The sequence below is a fragment of the Sceloporus occidentalis genome, unplaced genomic scaffold, assembly GCF_023333645.1.
Source record: "Sceloporus occidentalis isolate IW3139 unplaced genomic scaffold, rSceOcc1.0.p SCAF_2, whole genome shotgun sequence".
Classification (NCBI taxonomy): domain Eukaryota; kingdom Metazoa; phylum Chordata; class Lepidosauria; order Squamata; family Phrynosomatidae; genus Sceloporus; species Sceloporus occidentalis.
Genome location: NW_028316982.1, coordinates 55,878,859 through 55,893,660, shown reverse-complemented (window position 1 = coordinate 55,893,660; position 14,802 = coordinate 55,878,859). Strand labels below are relative to the sequence as shown.

General features: G+C 38.9%; 1 protein-coding gene across 1 annotated transcript in view; it reads right to left on the bottom strand.

Annotated features, from left to right (window-relative positions):
• LOC149318355 (phosphatidylinositol 3,4,5-trisphosphate 5-phosphatase 1-like) overlaps window positions 1–14,802 on the bottom strand; it is a 77,148-nt gene that overhangs the window by 11,209 nt on the left and 51,137 nt on the right. Inside the window, exons 15-21 of the mRNA XM_089508321.1 lie at window positions 11,535–11,673; window positions 8,922–9,030; window positions 7,916–8,004; window positions 7,645–7,726; window positions 6,574–6,663; window positions 6,322–6,435; window positions 4,394–4,476 (exon numbers count right to left, since the gene is read on the bottom strand). Coding sequence (XP_089364447.1) covers window positions 4,394–4,476; window positions 6,322–6,435; window positions 6,574–6,663; window positions 7,645–7,726; window positions 7,916–8,004; window positions 8,922–9,030; window positions 11,535–11,673 — 706 coding nt within the window. The remainder of the gene's footprint in view (window positions 1–4,393; window positions 4,477–6,321; window positions 6,436–6,573; window positions 6,664–7,644; window positions 7,727–7,915; window positions 8,005–8,921; window positions 9,031–11,534; window positions 11,674–14,802) is intronic.

The following is a 14,802-nucleotide window of genomic DNA, read 5'->3' as shown; positions in this document are numbered from 1 at the left end:
ATATTTACTTCCAAAAAATAGCGTCCAGGATATTAGTCTAAGGGCTGTTCCCCCCCCACCCCAGCTGTTTGTGAATTCAAATGTTACAATGTTTTGCTCACTGAATTCCACAAAGAATTACAGTGACTACAACTCTAGAAGTTCCTGACATAAATCTAAATCTTACTTTTGCCTTGGAGTCACTAGGTCCATGGCAAAGATAAAGTGGTCTTAGGCAAGTCCCTCTTTCTCTTGGCCTTAGTCCATTATCTACAAGAAGCAGATACTGCTGTCTTACAACATTGTGGTAAAATACAAAATAGTGTATGTGAAATGTTTTTCCCCTCCTGGAGGGGAAGATAAAGGCAAAAAGGGTGCTTGGAGCCTCTGCCTGAGGAGATGGCAGAGGAGAGCTATTTCCATCTAAAATATTAAAATATGAATATACAGTACATGAATGTGTGAAAGAAACTACACTAAACAAAATATTTTTTGTTCATCTCATCAGGGATGTAAAGGAGTCACAAGGATAAATAAAGAGGTGCCTGAACTGGCTGGTGTTTGGCACAGTTTGGAGGCTTTCCAGGGTTTTTTGTGGGTTTTTCAGGCTATGTGGCCATGTTCTAGAAGATTTTCTTCCAGGCAAGCATTCTCTGAAGATGCCAGCCACAAATGCTGGCGAAACGTCAGGAAGAAACTCTTCTAGAACATGGCCACATAGCCCTAAAAACCCACAAAAAACTATGGATGCCGGCCATGAAAGCCTTTGACTTCACTTTCCAGGGTTGTGCAGAGTGCCTGTACTCTGGGTGCCTTATTGACATCACAAGCTCTAAAACACATCTCTCTGATGAAACATGTACCCTCCTCAGTTTTTGAGTTGCTAGTCAATGCAAGACAATAATGGTATAGTAGTACATGACCTGTTTAGTACAGATGCTCTAGAAATATGACCTGCTCATTAGTGACACAGTACCTATGAAGAGATAGGATGCTTTGTGGTTATTTTATTGAAGATTATATATGCATGAATGCTTGTTTCTTTTCTTTGTGTCAGTCTTTGTGTCCCAAGACTGCTGACACCTATTTGCTGCAGCTAATAAAACTTTTGATTCTCTTCCCTTCTGTGTGAAACATCTAGCTTTAATTGCATCAGGGCAACAAGCTCCTAATTTTTTTGGCTAACAGCTGGATTAAAAAAAATGCTGCCAATGTTTCCTAGGGGACATGGGGTCATTTTGTCAAATTTTGCCTCTCTGGGTTGTTTTACGCCTAGGCGAGGCCTTTTTTTTTAACTTATAGGAAGTAATCTGGTAATTGAACATCTGCTCACTTTCTTTTGAAAAACAAAACAAAACATGGTGAACTTGCATCCCAGGTCTGACAGGAAAGACTGCTGAATTTTGGTGGATTCTATAAAATGTTTGTTTTTGGGTATGATGGAGCAGCAGGGTAGGCTGCCCCTGGAAAGCCACCAGGGACCAAGGTGGCCTCCTAACTTCCAGCAGTTGTACTCACCTGCTCTAGAGTCTCACCAGGGAGAGAAGGTGCTCAACAGGCACTGGTTAGACCTTGCCCACATCCATCTGACCATCTGACCTGATTCCCTATCATCAGTCTGACACTGGCCACATCTTCTCTTTCAAATTCTAACCATTGGCCTGCCTGGATGATGCCTTCTGATAAGAATCTACTGGATGCTCCCTCCCATTAACAGCAAACTTCTAGCTTACAGACCATACTCTTAGCTAGAAGTAGGCACTATCCTAATCCTCAGGTGGTCTTCTAAGCGAGAGCTTTCTAAACGTAAATGTCTTGTAATAGGCACATCTGACTGTAGTAGGGTCTTGTAATAGGCACAACTGACTGATTAATTGATTAAAAGCCAGATGACTCATCAGCAAGAATAACTGTGATTGATAGAAAGACAGCTTTCTCCATTTCCCCCCTCCTCTACCTCTTTAACAGCTTTATCATACATTCCATCCCACATGCAGATATTTGCAGTGATAAACATCCATAACAGCTTCATGGATTAGAAGTCTGCAGCTAAAGTGGTGGCATGGCATTTTTAAGTCAAGATGCGACTTCTACCTCTCGCAGTGATCACACTAGTTAACACCTTCCCAAAGCTGGCTTCTGTGTGCACATTCACACAGCAGCTGGTTTCAGGAGGTGGCTGGCAACCATGATCACACAGGGCTCCTTTGTAGATATACACACAGCAGCATGAAAACTTGCAGAGGGTGGGGGAGAGTAGTGATCTGTTTTCCACAGGTGTCTTCCTGAATCCTGTGCAATCCACACAGCAACTGGCTTCAGGAGGCAGCTGACAGCCATGATTGCTCATTCCCACCCTTCCTCCCAAAATGTGGTATTTGGCAGTGTGGAAAACAGGTCATGTGAACATGGATCACCAAAGTGCTATTGTAGGGGAAAGTGTGATAAGAAATAAGGCCAAACTGTTATCAAAGTAGCATGACTGTGGCTGGAGAGTAGGCTGGCATGATAAAGCCCTTAAGCTCATATTCCACAAGCCAACAACAGTCAAAGAACTTTCAAATTACCCAGATATCTGTCTTGGGAGTCCCTCACTAGATGCCAACATAACAGCTTGTTAAGTAGAGGCAAGACAATAATTAATTCTTGTCCTTTGTCATATTATTAAGTAGGAGCATGGAATGTCACATACTTTGTACAACTAATTGGGATTACTACATTCCTTTTGGCAGCACTTGGTTGGAAACCCTTTTAAGGACACCAGCTGGAATTGAATATCAACATGTTCTTCCATCTCTGCTATTTAACCACCCATATGTTAATTTAATGCTAGGATTTGGAGCAGGGCCCCGACAAAGCTTTCTATGACCTACCTAGAATTAAAAACATATTCCAACTAGGTCATTTGAGGGCAAAACAAAAATAGACAAGATTATTATAAAGTATTAATTGTGTGATTGGCTTCTGAAAGTAAACTGCAAGTGGGGAAGCTCTGATCTAAACTGAGACCATGATCCAGCATCAACCAGCTTTGAATTCTTTGCAGCCCACTTCTGGACTTCATCCATGCATGTCACTTGCATTGGGGAGAAAATACATTTTCCCCGTTGGGAAATTTCAAGCATAGAGAAACTAGTCTGGATTTCACTGAGGAAGGGAAGATGAAAATTACACACCAGGGCACCAGGTGAGCCACATATGCCTCAAAATTACTTCAGAAAACCATTCACACATTTGTGAGTAGTGTACGGTGTCTCATCTAGCCTGATCTTAAGTTTCTGATTATCTGTAATCTTACACCATTAGTGAAGCTGAATTTTTTTTACTGCAGATCATCTAGGTGTTTTCTTTCTCAGCAGCAGTCCTGCCATGGGAATCTCTGTTTTTTGAAGAAGTTAGATTACAATTTTTACAAGCATTTACAATATGCAGCTAGATCCATCCCTACACCACCATCTCAGCCTTTGAACTGAGAAATGATCACACCAGTGACACCAAGAATGACTAGTGATGACCAGTGATGTCTTTCCTAAAGACATACATGATTCCAGTGTTTCTGCCCCAGACCCAATTTTCTTTAAGAAATTGTGTTGAGGTAATCCTTGATATACCTTTTAAAACATTTCTATCACTGTGAAGTCGAAGGCTTTCATGGCTGGCATCCATAGTTTTTGTGGGTTTTCCGGGCTATATGGCCATGTTCTAGAAGAGTTTTTTTCCTGACGTTTTGCCAGCATCTGTGGCTGGCATCTTCAGAGAATTTCAATGACCCTACTGCTTTAGATACACATGCATTAATATTTTAAAGATGTCAACTTCAATAAAATCTATTTTTAGAAACATAGTCATCTTATATTAATATAGATGCCTACCCAATATTCATATCCTATGTATTTCCCCTTCCCTTCTCTTCTATAATTCTTTCCCTTCTTTTTTCTCTCCCCATTTTTTGATATTCTCATCATCATCATCATCCCCTCCTGGATGCAGAGGGGCAATGTTGTGTGTGCCATGTCTCACCCCAAAAATTCTTTATAGACCAGTCACTACAACCTCCTCAAGTCCTAAAAATTGCCCACTTCTGCTGTAACCAGCCTCATCAGAATGTAAAAGAGGAATTTTGCCAAGTTCACTTCCTTCTTGAACATCAAGGAAGTGAAACTAACAGTGGCAAAGATGTGCTGCAAGATAATTTTCTTGTCTGTAATCTGTCCCTTGGGGACTGGTTACAGCACTTATTAGAGAGTTGGGGAAAGATTGTACAAGCAACAATTATGATTCAGTATGCATTTTATGTGATCTTTCAGATATACCCTAAATCAGCTTTTGAATAAACCAGTATATGTTTCCTGTACTGTAAAGTGACAGATGTAACGACCTTGTTAAAATAAATAGAAAAAAGATGTTCGGTTACCTTAGGAAGGGCTTCAACAAACTTTACCACTAATTCTCCCTCATTTCCTTCCTCATTTTCTCCCTCCTTGCTCTTTACAAAGCCTGCAAAAGTGTTAGAAGAGAAAGTAGTTTACCAGCTGAGAAATGTACAACAAGCACCCACATTTGCAAAAATAAAAACCTGCCAGCGAAGGGAAACTGTTCATTATTCCTCTTTCTAGACAATAGAATGGAAAACACCTGCAGGTATCAGGATCTCTCCAAAATAATGTACATAGTATATACATAGTATATTTACAAATGACCTTACTCTATTGTCTTTTTTATTACTTCATTCCTGTTAAGAAAGACATAAGGAGGCTCAGTGCATGTGTGGACAAGAGGATAAAGAGAACATGACAGCTCTTCCTACGCTACTCAAGATAGCAGTATTTTAAAATTCTAATTTAAGCTTCCTAACACATGGTTACCATAGAAATGTATGCAAATCTCTGTGCAGCCAAAATATTTCCTTTTCATGTGTGTGTGCAGAGCTGGGTTAATAGAGCTCAATGACATGTGAATAACAGGAAGAGTAAAGTACAGGTATGCTATTTCCTTTTCAAGTCTGACCCCCAAGAGGGCACAACATAATCAACGCACTTTGGACATGAACTTGTTCAGTACACAGCCACCACAGATGCTGGAATTCATAAATAGCATTTTAAGTAATGTACAGTTCTCTTTACAGAATCATCACTGTGCAGTTGTTTGAGCTCTCTCACACACATTGATTTTTGATCTTCCCTGAATTGCTTTTACTGAGTGCAATTCACAGTGCAGCCAAGCTGCAAAGTTCAAATTTAATTTCCAGTTAAATGGGCATTTTGTATAATACAGGGACAGTCTGTTTCTATGACTCTTTTTGCATTGTTTTGTCTGAATGGCACTATGACCAGGGTGAATAAAGTACAGTCTGTGGGCTCTATGTGACCTTCCCAAGGCTGTTTTGTCAGGTCCCAAAGGGCCCCTCAATGATTTTTGTAATTTTGGAGGTTTGAAATTTTGGAGGTTCTTTTTAACTCAGAATCCTGATATCAGAAGATTGTGTATATGTGTCTCTCTGTGTGTGTCTTTCACCCTGGTCTGGATTGAGGTTTTTTTGGAGGGGGGTATTTTTAAAAGCAGAAGTGGCTTTTGGCTTACTGACTGGTTTTTAAAAGGCTGCTCTTGGACTTAAAAACTCCCAGACCCCCCAAAATGGCATTCCCTATAACTGCCCCAGTTTGTCAGAGATAAACCCTGTTAATTACATTACTTGAGTTCAAAGTGTAAAACTAGTTTATACTCAATTAACTCAACAGGAGAATGCAGAGAGGAGAGGCAGGGAATCTTTCCCTTCCCAGCAGGTTTAGGCAAAAGCAAAGTTCTGCAGTCTCTCCTAGCTTGTGTGTTCTTCTTCATTAATAACGTATGCCATCTTGGCCACATTCTGATGCTGCATGGCCACATATGTCCTGGTTTACATCTGTGAAATGCTGGAGGGTATGAAGTGATGAAGTTGTCCACACCCATCACAAAAAGGCTTAAGGGGCATTTTGAATTTTGAAATATATTAAAAATTAAGGATGAATCCAAACTGATAAAAACGATGAGAAAGGTCTAGATTTTGTTTCTGTTCTTTCTGATTTTAGTTTGGAGAGATCCATACACATTTTGTGTCAGCTCCTGGTATGATCAGATAATCTTTATACCAGCTCTCCAGGTCATTTTTTTTGCCAGTGCAAAAACCAGACTTCTGCAATTAGGAGACAAGAAACCAAACCAAACCAAAATAAGTAAAGGACTTGTCCACATGAAGAGAGAGAGAGAGAGAGAGAGAGAGAGAGAGAGAGAGACTCAGTCTTCCAAATAAATGAAGAATTATGATAAACTTCTTTATCATCAAAAAGACAGGAGAAACTGTACTTTCTAAGCAGCTGGAGTGGAACTCAATGTAGAATTTTGTCTGTGATTTTGTCTTGAGAGTAGCACTGCAGTGTAGGAATTCAATCTGTCCTGAAGAGTCTGTGTATTTATCATCTGAAGAAAAAGACAACACCCGTGCAGGTTAAAAGTCAATACTTTTCAGAAGACTCTTAAAAGAAAGGCTACATTCTGATACAGCACATTTTTCTTTATAAAGAACAAAGAAAAAAACTTTGCTTTGCATTTACTCACCATTCTTTGAAACAAACTGTGAGGTAACCGCAACTTCAAATGTGGCAAAGACAGGACTGTGGTCGCTTGTCATGATATCAGTAGTGCATCCTAAGAAGAAAGGCAAGTCCTAAAGACCTTTGTTCTTGACCTCCCAAAGGAAGGCAGAATACTATCATTGTCTGGACTTTGCTCAATGATCCATATTTTTAAAAAAGACTTAGCATTAAGAAGAATTGTATACTAGATGGACTTAATAACCCATATGACCATTACACAAGCCATGCAGCATATCCTGAAACAGCTTGCGGTCGGATGGTTTGAAGGACAAATTGTTGTCACATGAACCTGCCAAGGTATACAAATAGTTCTGGGGGTCCTAGACTGTTTCACTTTCTGACATAGGGTAGATGAGGCCACCCTTATTGTGGAACTCCACAACTGGAATTCACTCCTTAAAGATTTTTGCTTTTTATCTTCATTTCAGCAACTGGCAATAATCCAGATCTTTTAAGTGTATACTGAAATTGTAGTTTCATAGCATTATATAGTTCTGTAATGTTATTAATGTTGTAACTTTTCGGATTTACTAACTGTGATTTTACTTTGTTGTTGTTGTTGTTCTAAGAGTTCTTGTTGAAAGATGCCTATAAGCATCCTAACTATCTAGCTAATGAGGCACTTCCCAAGAGACTTTGGCTGGGATCCACTTCCCTAACTAGTCACTGAGAATTTTGGAATTGTTTATTATAGAACATCAGCAGGCTCATGTTGCAGTTATTTTTTGACAGAGAATAGTCTACCGCACAGGTACTGGCCTTGATAGACTAGCTCTTCTTGCTTAGTAATAGGGCTGAAGAAGACATTCTTACACTGACAAAGTGCATTCTCCTCATAGCTAATCTTGGCCTATCCTTCCTCTCCATTTTTCACTATATATTGTAGTTTAGGGAACACACATTCCAAGCCAGAAAGGATAGGATGTATCTGTCGTCAAGAACTTGGCAGTGAAAGGCAATTCCACAGATTCTGCTCTGATTCATTTCCGTTTAAACCAGCTTTGCTGCTATTTTCAATCTGTTATCTACCCACCATAAGACTGACACACAACATGCACCAGGGGATATGATTTCCAGAGCACTCGATCACACCAGGATGGCAAGTTGTATTTCAACTGCAAACAAAAGAAGAATCAATATCAAGGACACATCACTCTGTCAGAAGAAAACCTCTTTTGCCAAAACAACCATGAGCTTGCTGCTCTCAGTTATCTTTCCTTCACTCTACTGTCTCTAAAGAGAGTAACAGTTTTGACATCAGATACCACCTGAAACATTACAATATGCTAGAATATATGGCGTACCCCTGTTGCTTTCTGCTTAGTGTAGACGTAGTTCTCCCGGGTGTTCCTTTCAAAACGATAGGTTGGGGCAAATGTTATTTCTTCCTCCTCTAAAATAGATTAAAGGACTGATTAGTGCATACATCATAATAGGGCTGGGAAACCACTGGCGTTGGAACCAAATTAGGCCCTCTAAAATTCCTAGTCAAGTCCCCTGAGGTTCCTTAGGTGTTCCTACTCCTCTCCCCATGATATCATTTGGCAGTTCCCCTTTTGGGTCATTCTAAAAGGCTGAAATGCCTCTCTTAGAACTTAATTACTAGAGGTTTTTACTGCTGGCATGTTTGATCCTCCCCTTTGCTTTTTGCCCTGGCCAATTCTGGAAGACCCCTTCCAAGAAAATGTATTTAAAATTAAATTCAACCCTCAGGTTGAAATTGGTTTCACAGTTTGTATTACATCCATTTTATGTAGCCCAATGAAAATTATCCTGTGCCAGTGTGACATAGTGGTTTGAATGTTGGACTGTTACTCTGCAGACCAGGGTTCAATTTCCACTTGGCTATGAGACCCACTGGGTGACCTTGGGCAAGTCACACTTTCTCAGCCTCAGGGGAGGGCAATTGCAAACCTACTCTGAAGAAATCGTGCCAATAAAACCCCATGATAGGTTCTCCATAAGTCGGAAATGGCTTGAAGATACACAACACAACACAGCAACTATGTATTTATGGCACTAATGGCTGCTACTACTGCGTGATATCTTTCCAAACTGATTGGGTCATTTTCTTTACGGATTATATTGCAGTGTGTGTACATGTATTAATACACATGTGGATATATATGAGGAACTGCCAAAGATACAACAGCTCATTGACAGTTTCTGAAACAAGAACAATAATGAAATTTTTGTCTCTCATTGACTAACTCTTTATAAGAGTTTTTTTTTCCCAATGGTCAGAGAAAAGAAGAGCCAAGGAAAAGCAGTGTCTATTTGTGGGCTTAGCAGCAGACTGTATAATCTTACCAAACTGCAGAAACACCTTTTGATCTTTCTTTTCCATGAGGAGTTGGTCAGAATTCAGCAGTTCTGTGTACTGTTGCTGTTTGATCTTCTGGATGATGTTCTCTGCTTCCTGATAAGAGAGAAAATGTTGTTATGGTAGATGTATCCCTTCTTGTCTTATTTTCTTTAATAAATTGCTAGTAGACAGCAGTCTGGCATCTGAGGCCACAAAATCCATTATAGAGTCCAGCATCAACTGATATGTCATTGCATATTTTGACACTTTCTCCCTTGGCTTGAGCTGCAGTGCTGATTTGGCACAATACCTTTCTCTGTCAATGTTTTCTGATTTAGATTATACAGACTTTCAAATGCTGCTGGATTTTGTTGCTGGGTGGAGGTTTTTTTCCTCTTTTTTTAGGGAGGGTTATTTCCCCCTGTATTTTTTATTTTGTGGGCACTCATAGCAACATGGGACATGCTGATTTAGATTAAGGAAGTGGCACATAGGAAAAGGGTTTTGAAAACTCTGTCCCACCAGAGAAGAAGTGCTCTGATCCAATGTGAAGCCTACTGCTGCATAATTAAAGCAAAATGTTTTCCAACGCTTTTGCAGTTTTAGTTTAGTATTGTTTTAATACTGTTTTATCATGTATATTTGGATTATATGTATTTTTCAGTTTGTTTATTTTATACTGTATTTTTTTGTATTCTATCTGGACCATTTGTTTTACAGTTGTATTGTATAGTTTTATATTTACATTATTCTTTTCTTCCTCTCTGTGTTTGTGTGTGTGTAAGGCTTTTGGCAAGGCATATTTTGTTTTTGTTTAATTTATGAAGCCCCATGTACACTGGTGGTGCTACCTAAATTGATGATGATGATGATGATGATGATGATGAAAGATTCTGAACAACATAGTTCCCACCTTTAGTTGCAAGGACACTTCTAGCTTTTTAGAATGACAGGTTATGTTATTGTCTCTCTCTCTCTCTCTCTCTCTCTGTGTATTCACTTCTGTCAAGTCAACTTCAATGCATGACAATCCTATGAATGAGAGACTTCCAAGTCCCCCATCATCAACAGCCCTGCTCAGGTCTTGTGGACTGTTTCCTTGAGTGAGTCTATCCATCTGTAATGTGATATTGTACTCATCTTTTTCTGCTGCCTTCTGTCTTGCCAAGCATTATTGTCTTTTCTAGTGAGTTATGTCTTCTCATGCTATGTCCAAAACATAACAGTCTCAGTTTAGTCCTCTTGGCTTCTAGGACAAAATACTTTCCCTTGACATATCTTGTATTATTTAATACATTTCCATTTTACATTATTTTTTAAAAAATTATAGCAGGAGAACATTCCAGTGCTACCAAAAACACATTTAAGAAAACACACACACACACAAGTGGCAGAATGCAAAGGTTATCCTGAATTCACCACCTATTATCTGATCTTGGAAGCTAAGAAGAATCAGGCAAGGTTAGTACTTGGAAGGAAGATATCTCAGAAGAAGGCAATGACAAACCACCTCTGAGCATTTCTTGCCTAAGAAAACTCTATGGAATTCATGACGTGGCCAGAAATCAAATGCAACATGCTTGCTATAGTGAACATATGCTGAACACCTGTTTGATAGGTCACTGGCTGCCATATCAAAACAACACCTCTCTTTTAAAAAGGATGGAAAGGTAGTCAAAAGGACATCTATACCTGTAGAGATTGTGCTACATTTTTGTCCTCAATAAAGAGTTAGGTGGTGAGGGAGGGGGGGTTGAATGAAAGCAGTACTTCGAAAACACATATTACCATGGGATGCAAACATCATGTGGACCCCCTGTAAAACATGAGTGAATGAGCCATTGTGATATCAAAATAACTACATTGTCTGTAAACAGTCCTGGTGTACAATAATACAAAGGTACCATAGAGATATATTTGGAGACAGGAGTAAGGATGGACTCTCATATTATAGAACGTGCCTCTTCTTGGTTTTCTGTTCACCATACTTCAAGGATATGTTTGCATTTTCAATCATGCTTGCTTAAAATTAGGAAAATTACTTGTTTGGACTATGTCTCCCAAAATCTCCCAAACAAGACCACTGCTTTGGGATTTTAGGAAATGTATCCCAGTCAAGTAACTTTCCCAACATATAGTTCAGAGCTTTACTTTTTAAATGCTTTTGTTGTTGTTGTGTTTACTTTTTCCTTAACAGCCTACTCTGAAAAGGGGAAGAAGTGACTTTGTGATTGACATATGAGCCAGCCAATTAGTGATGTATAGGTTATGCTTCAGCTAAAAAATAAAATACCTAGGTTTGTTGGGAGTTGAATCCAAAAAACGTTATGCATGTATGCAAATGAGGTGAAAGTGCTTCAGCAGTGAGTTCACTACTGAAATTATGTATGCCTATATAAATGAAGAGGTTGACAGGTCCTAGTTCAAGTTTCTTTTCATCCATCAATTTCATAAATGCCAGGCATCCTCTCAGCTTCAACTCATCATTTTTCATTGGTGGAAATAATAATACAGGCCTAACTTACAGAAGTATTTGTAAAAACTATGTATGCAAAGTATTCTAAACACATCAAATGCTAAGTACTATAGTTTCATAGAGAAGCAAAGGGGGTTTCTACCATTGGGGGTAACTCTAAGCGGTAATTCAGGTCTCCTAGCCAGAAGAGATGAGTAAAGCGGTGAGTGATGTTAAATGGATTCAACTTCTTGTCGCCGAGTGACAGAAAACGCAGAATACTTGTATAATTCTGGTTTCGCCTAATAAACAAAAAGAGAAATATGCTTAATAGACTGTTTTATTGCATACTGAAGGGGAAGACCAGAGGCTGATGTTAAGGCTAAAGGATAGCAGAGTTATGCTAAAAGAAAAGGATTCTGATTCAATGAAATATTTAGATGGTGCTATTATTTAAGCTCATAGGAATCTAAAAGAGAAGCAGATAAAGCAGAGTACTTTGACCCTATCATCAACCAGCTTTCTAATTATTACAATAACAACCTGAAAGGAATGAAAAAGTTTTAACATGAATAGTTTTAACATGGTGCTTGCTTTGTAATTTTCCATTATAGCTAAATGACTGCTGTTTTATGATTGGCTAATGTATATTTCCAATACTCTTGTATGATTTTTGTATGTGGTTTATGCTTCTGCCAGGTAGATGTTCTAAAACATGTATAAAGTTTGCTACAGTGTCAAGTTGCTCACATTTAATGCTGACATCTGGATTGCCACTGTGTCAGTAAATAAAGTGTTGTATTCAATTCATGATGCTTCCATTCTTGAACCTCAATTGAAGTTTCCCCTTCAATACTTAATTTTATTATATTGTTCCCATGCTTTTATTTATTATTCTCAGCAAAACACTAACAGAAAACCAGAGCAGCGGAAATTCCAAACAGATAATTAAAAAGTTTTAATAGGACAGTAAATAATATGGTGAGAAACACAAGGGATAGATAACAACAGAATATATACAATACAACTTACAAGTGTATATTGTTGATATGGTTTGTATATAGCCTTATGCATTATGATCTTAACGCATAAGGCTATATACAAACCATATCAACAATATACACTTGTAAGAATATATAGAGCTTGATAATAATAATAATAAAATAATCAATCTCAATGCTGATACATAGTTCTGCTGTCACATATGGAATTCCACAAACAATGCCATGATAAAAACATTTGGTCTCCTTCCTTTAACTGTGTTTGACATATTATTGTCAAACATTGGTCTATGATTCAAAACTTCCTTCATTGTGATACACACACACACACACACACACACACACACCCCATTATTAGCCTATGCAAGACTTTGAATTTACAGGATATATTGTTACATGGAAGAGAGAACTTGCAGCTTTCCTTTATAGAGGTTACTTACATTAACTTACCTTAGTATTTGAGTAATTGGATTTAAAGAGAAAGCCAAGGACTGAAAAGTTAAAATATGTTATTACAATAACAGGGATAGAAAAGAAGATTGTGCTACTTTTACAATATTTTAAAAAAGATACCTCTAATCCAGGGATAGCCTTACAGAGGTTGCTGTACTAGAACTCTCATCATCCACTATCATGGCTGTGCTAATGGAAACTGTATACCAACAACACTTGGAGGACCATACATTCCTCACTGTCCCTAAAAGTGGATATTCACACTTTTCATTTTTTTTAATACTCAAAACTGCTCCAAGCACAGATGTGTGCTTGCATATGATATCTGATATCATTATCACAACAAAACAGTAATGTATTGCAACACTACTCTTTTCTTTTGTTTCCTTCAGGTTTACCTTGACATAAAAGGTGCAATATAATTTTGGCCAAACACTATAGTAGAACAGATGAAGATATATGTTCCCTTGCAAGATGACAGTTCTATAATACTGCTTTCAAACCACTGAAAAATTATCATTTCTGCCCAGTCAAACACTGGGAACAGAAAGCCTGATTCTGGATTTTTCTTTGAGTGAATGCATTGTATGACAATAAATGTATCAGTCTCTTTGGCCTGTTACAGACTGCCAAAATAAAGCTGCTTCGGGTCTCTTTGGAGGTATGCTGTTTAAATGATGCATGCACCCTAAGAATCCAGAAGCTGCCCTCCAGTGCTTAGGAATGGAGTGTGGCTTTGGCACGACCTCCGGACGCTTAGGACCCATGCATAATTTAAATAGCATACCTCCAAAGAGACCCGAAGCAGCTTTATTTTGGCAGTCTGTAACAGGCCTTAGTGTCCATCATTGTGTATTAATTACGCTTGTCAGATCTCAAGGCATGGCCCTGAGTCTTAGGGTCTAAACCATCTTCTTTGGTTCTTAGGGCGAGGGGGAGGAAACTCGAGGTGAGAGTGTTCACTTGAAAAGTATGTGAATATTTATATGGTCCTTATTTGTTAGACTCCACGCAGCTGCATCTGACACTTAACTGTATCTGCTTACTGACATCACCAGGGGCTGCCCCTCTTAAAATCACTCTTGTAACATCACAAGGGTCAGTCTCCTGTGACATTACAAAGGGCCATCATCTCTAGGTCTTAAATTTTGGCCCTGAATTCTCAGGACCTGGAACAGTCCTGACCTGGAAAACCTAGAACTATGTACTAAGAATTACACTCATTCATTCATTTGCACTGAAATTTATTTGGGCTATATTTTGTTGCTGTTAACTGCCCTCAAGTCGACTTTGACTCATGGTGACTCTCTGGATGAGACATCTCCAAGACCCCTATCCTCCACTGCTCTGCTTAGGTTCTGCAGATTCAGGCCCGTGATCTCTTTTATTGAGTTCAGCCATCTGGCACACAGTCTTTCTTTCTACTGCATTCTACCTTTCCCAACACTATTGTTTTCCTTAACGGCTCATGCCTTCTTATGATGTCCAAAGTATGACAGTCTCAGTTTCATCACCTTGGCTTCCAGGGAGAGTTCAAGCTTGATTTCTTCTAGGAGCTATTTGTTTGTCTTTTTGGCCATCCATGGTATCCTCAACGCTCTTCTCCAGCACAACATCTCAAATCAGTTTATTTTCTTTCTCTCTGCTTTCTTCATTGTCTAGCTCTCATATCTATACATGGTGATAGGGAATACAGTGGCTTGGATGATTCTAACTTTAGTGCTCAGTTGTTTAATGCTCATGACTCCAACGTTAGTGCTTTATCCTTTAGGATCTTGTCTACTTCTCTGATTTCTTGACTGCAGTCTCCTGTAGTGTTACCATGTGACTACATGCCTCCAAGTCACCTGGCTACTTATGGCTACTCCATGAATGTCATAGGACTTTCTGAGGTATGGAAGGGCCTGAACAGACGGGCAAAAATAAAGCTGCTTTGCGTCACTTTGGAGGTATGCTGTTTAAATGACACATCCATTT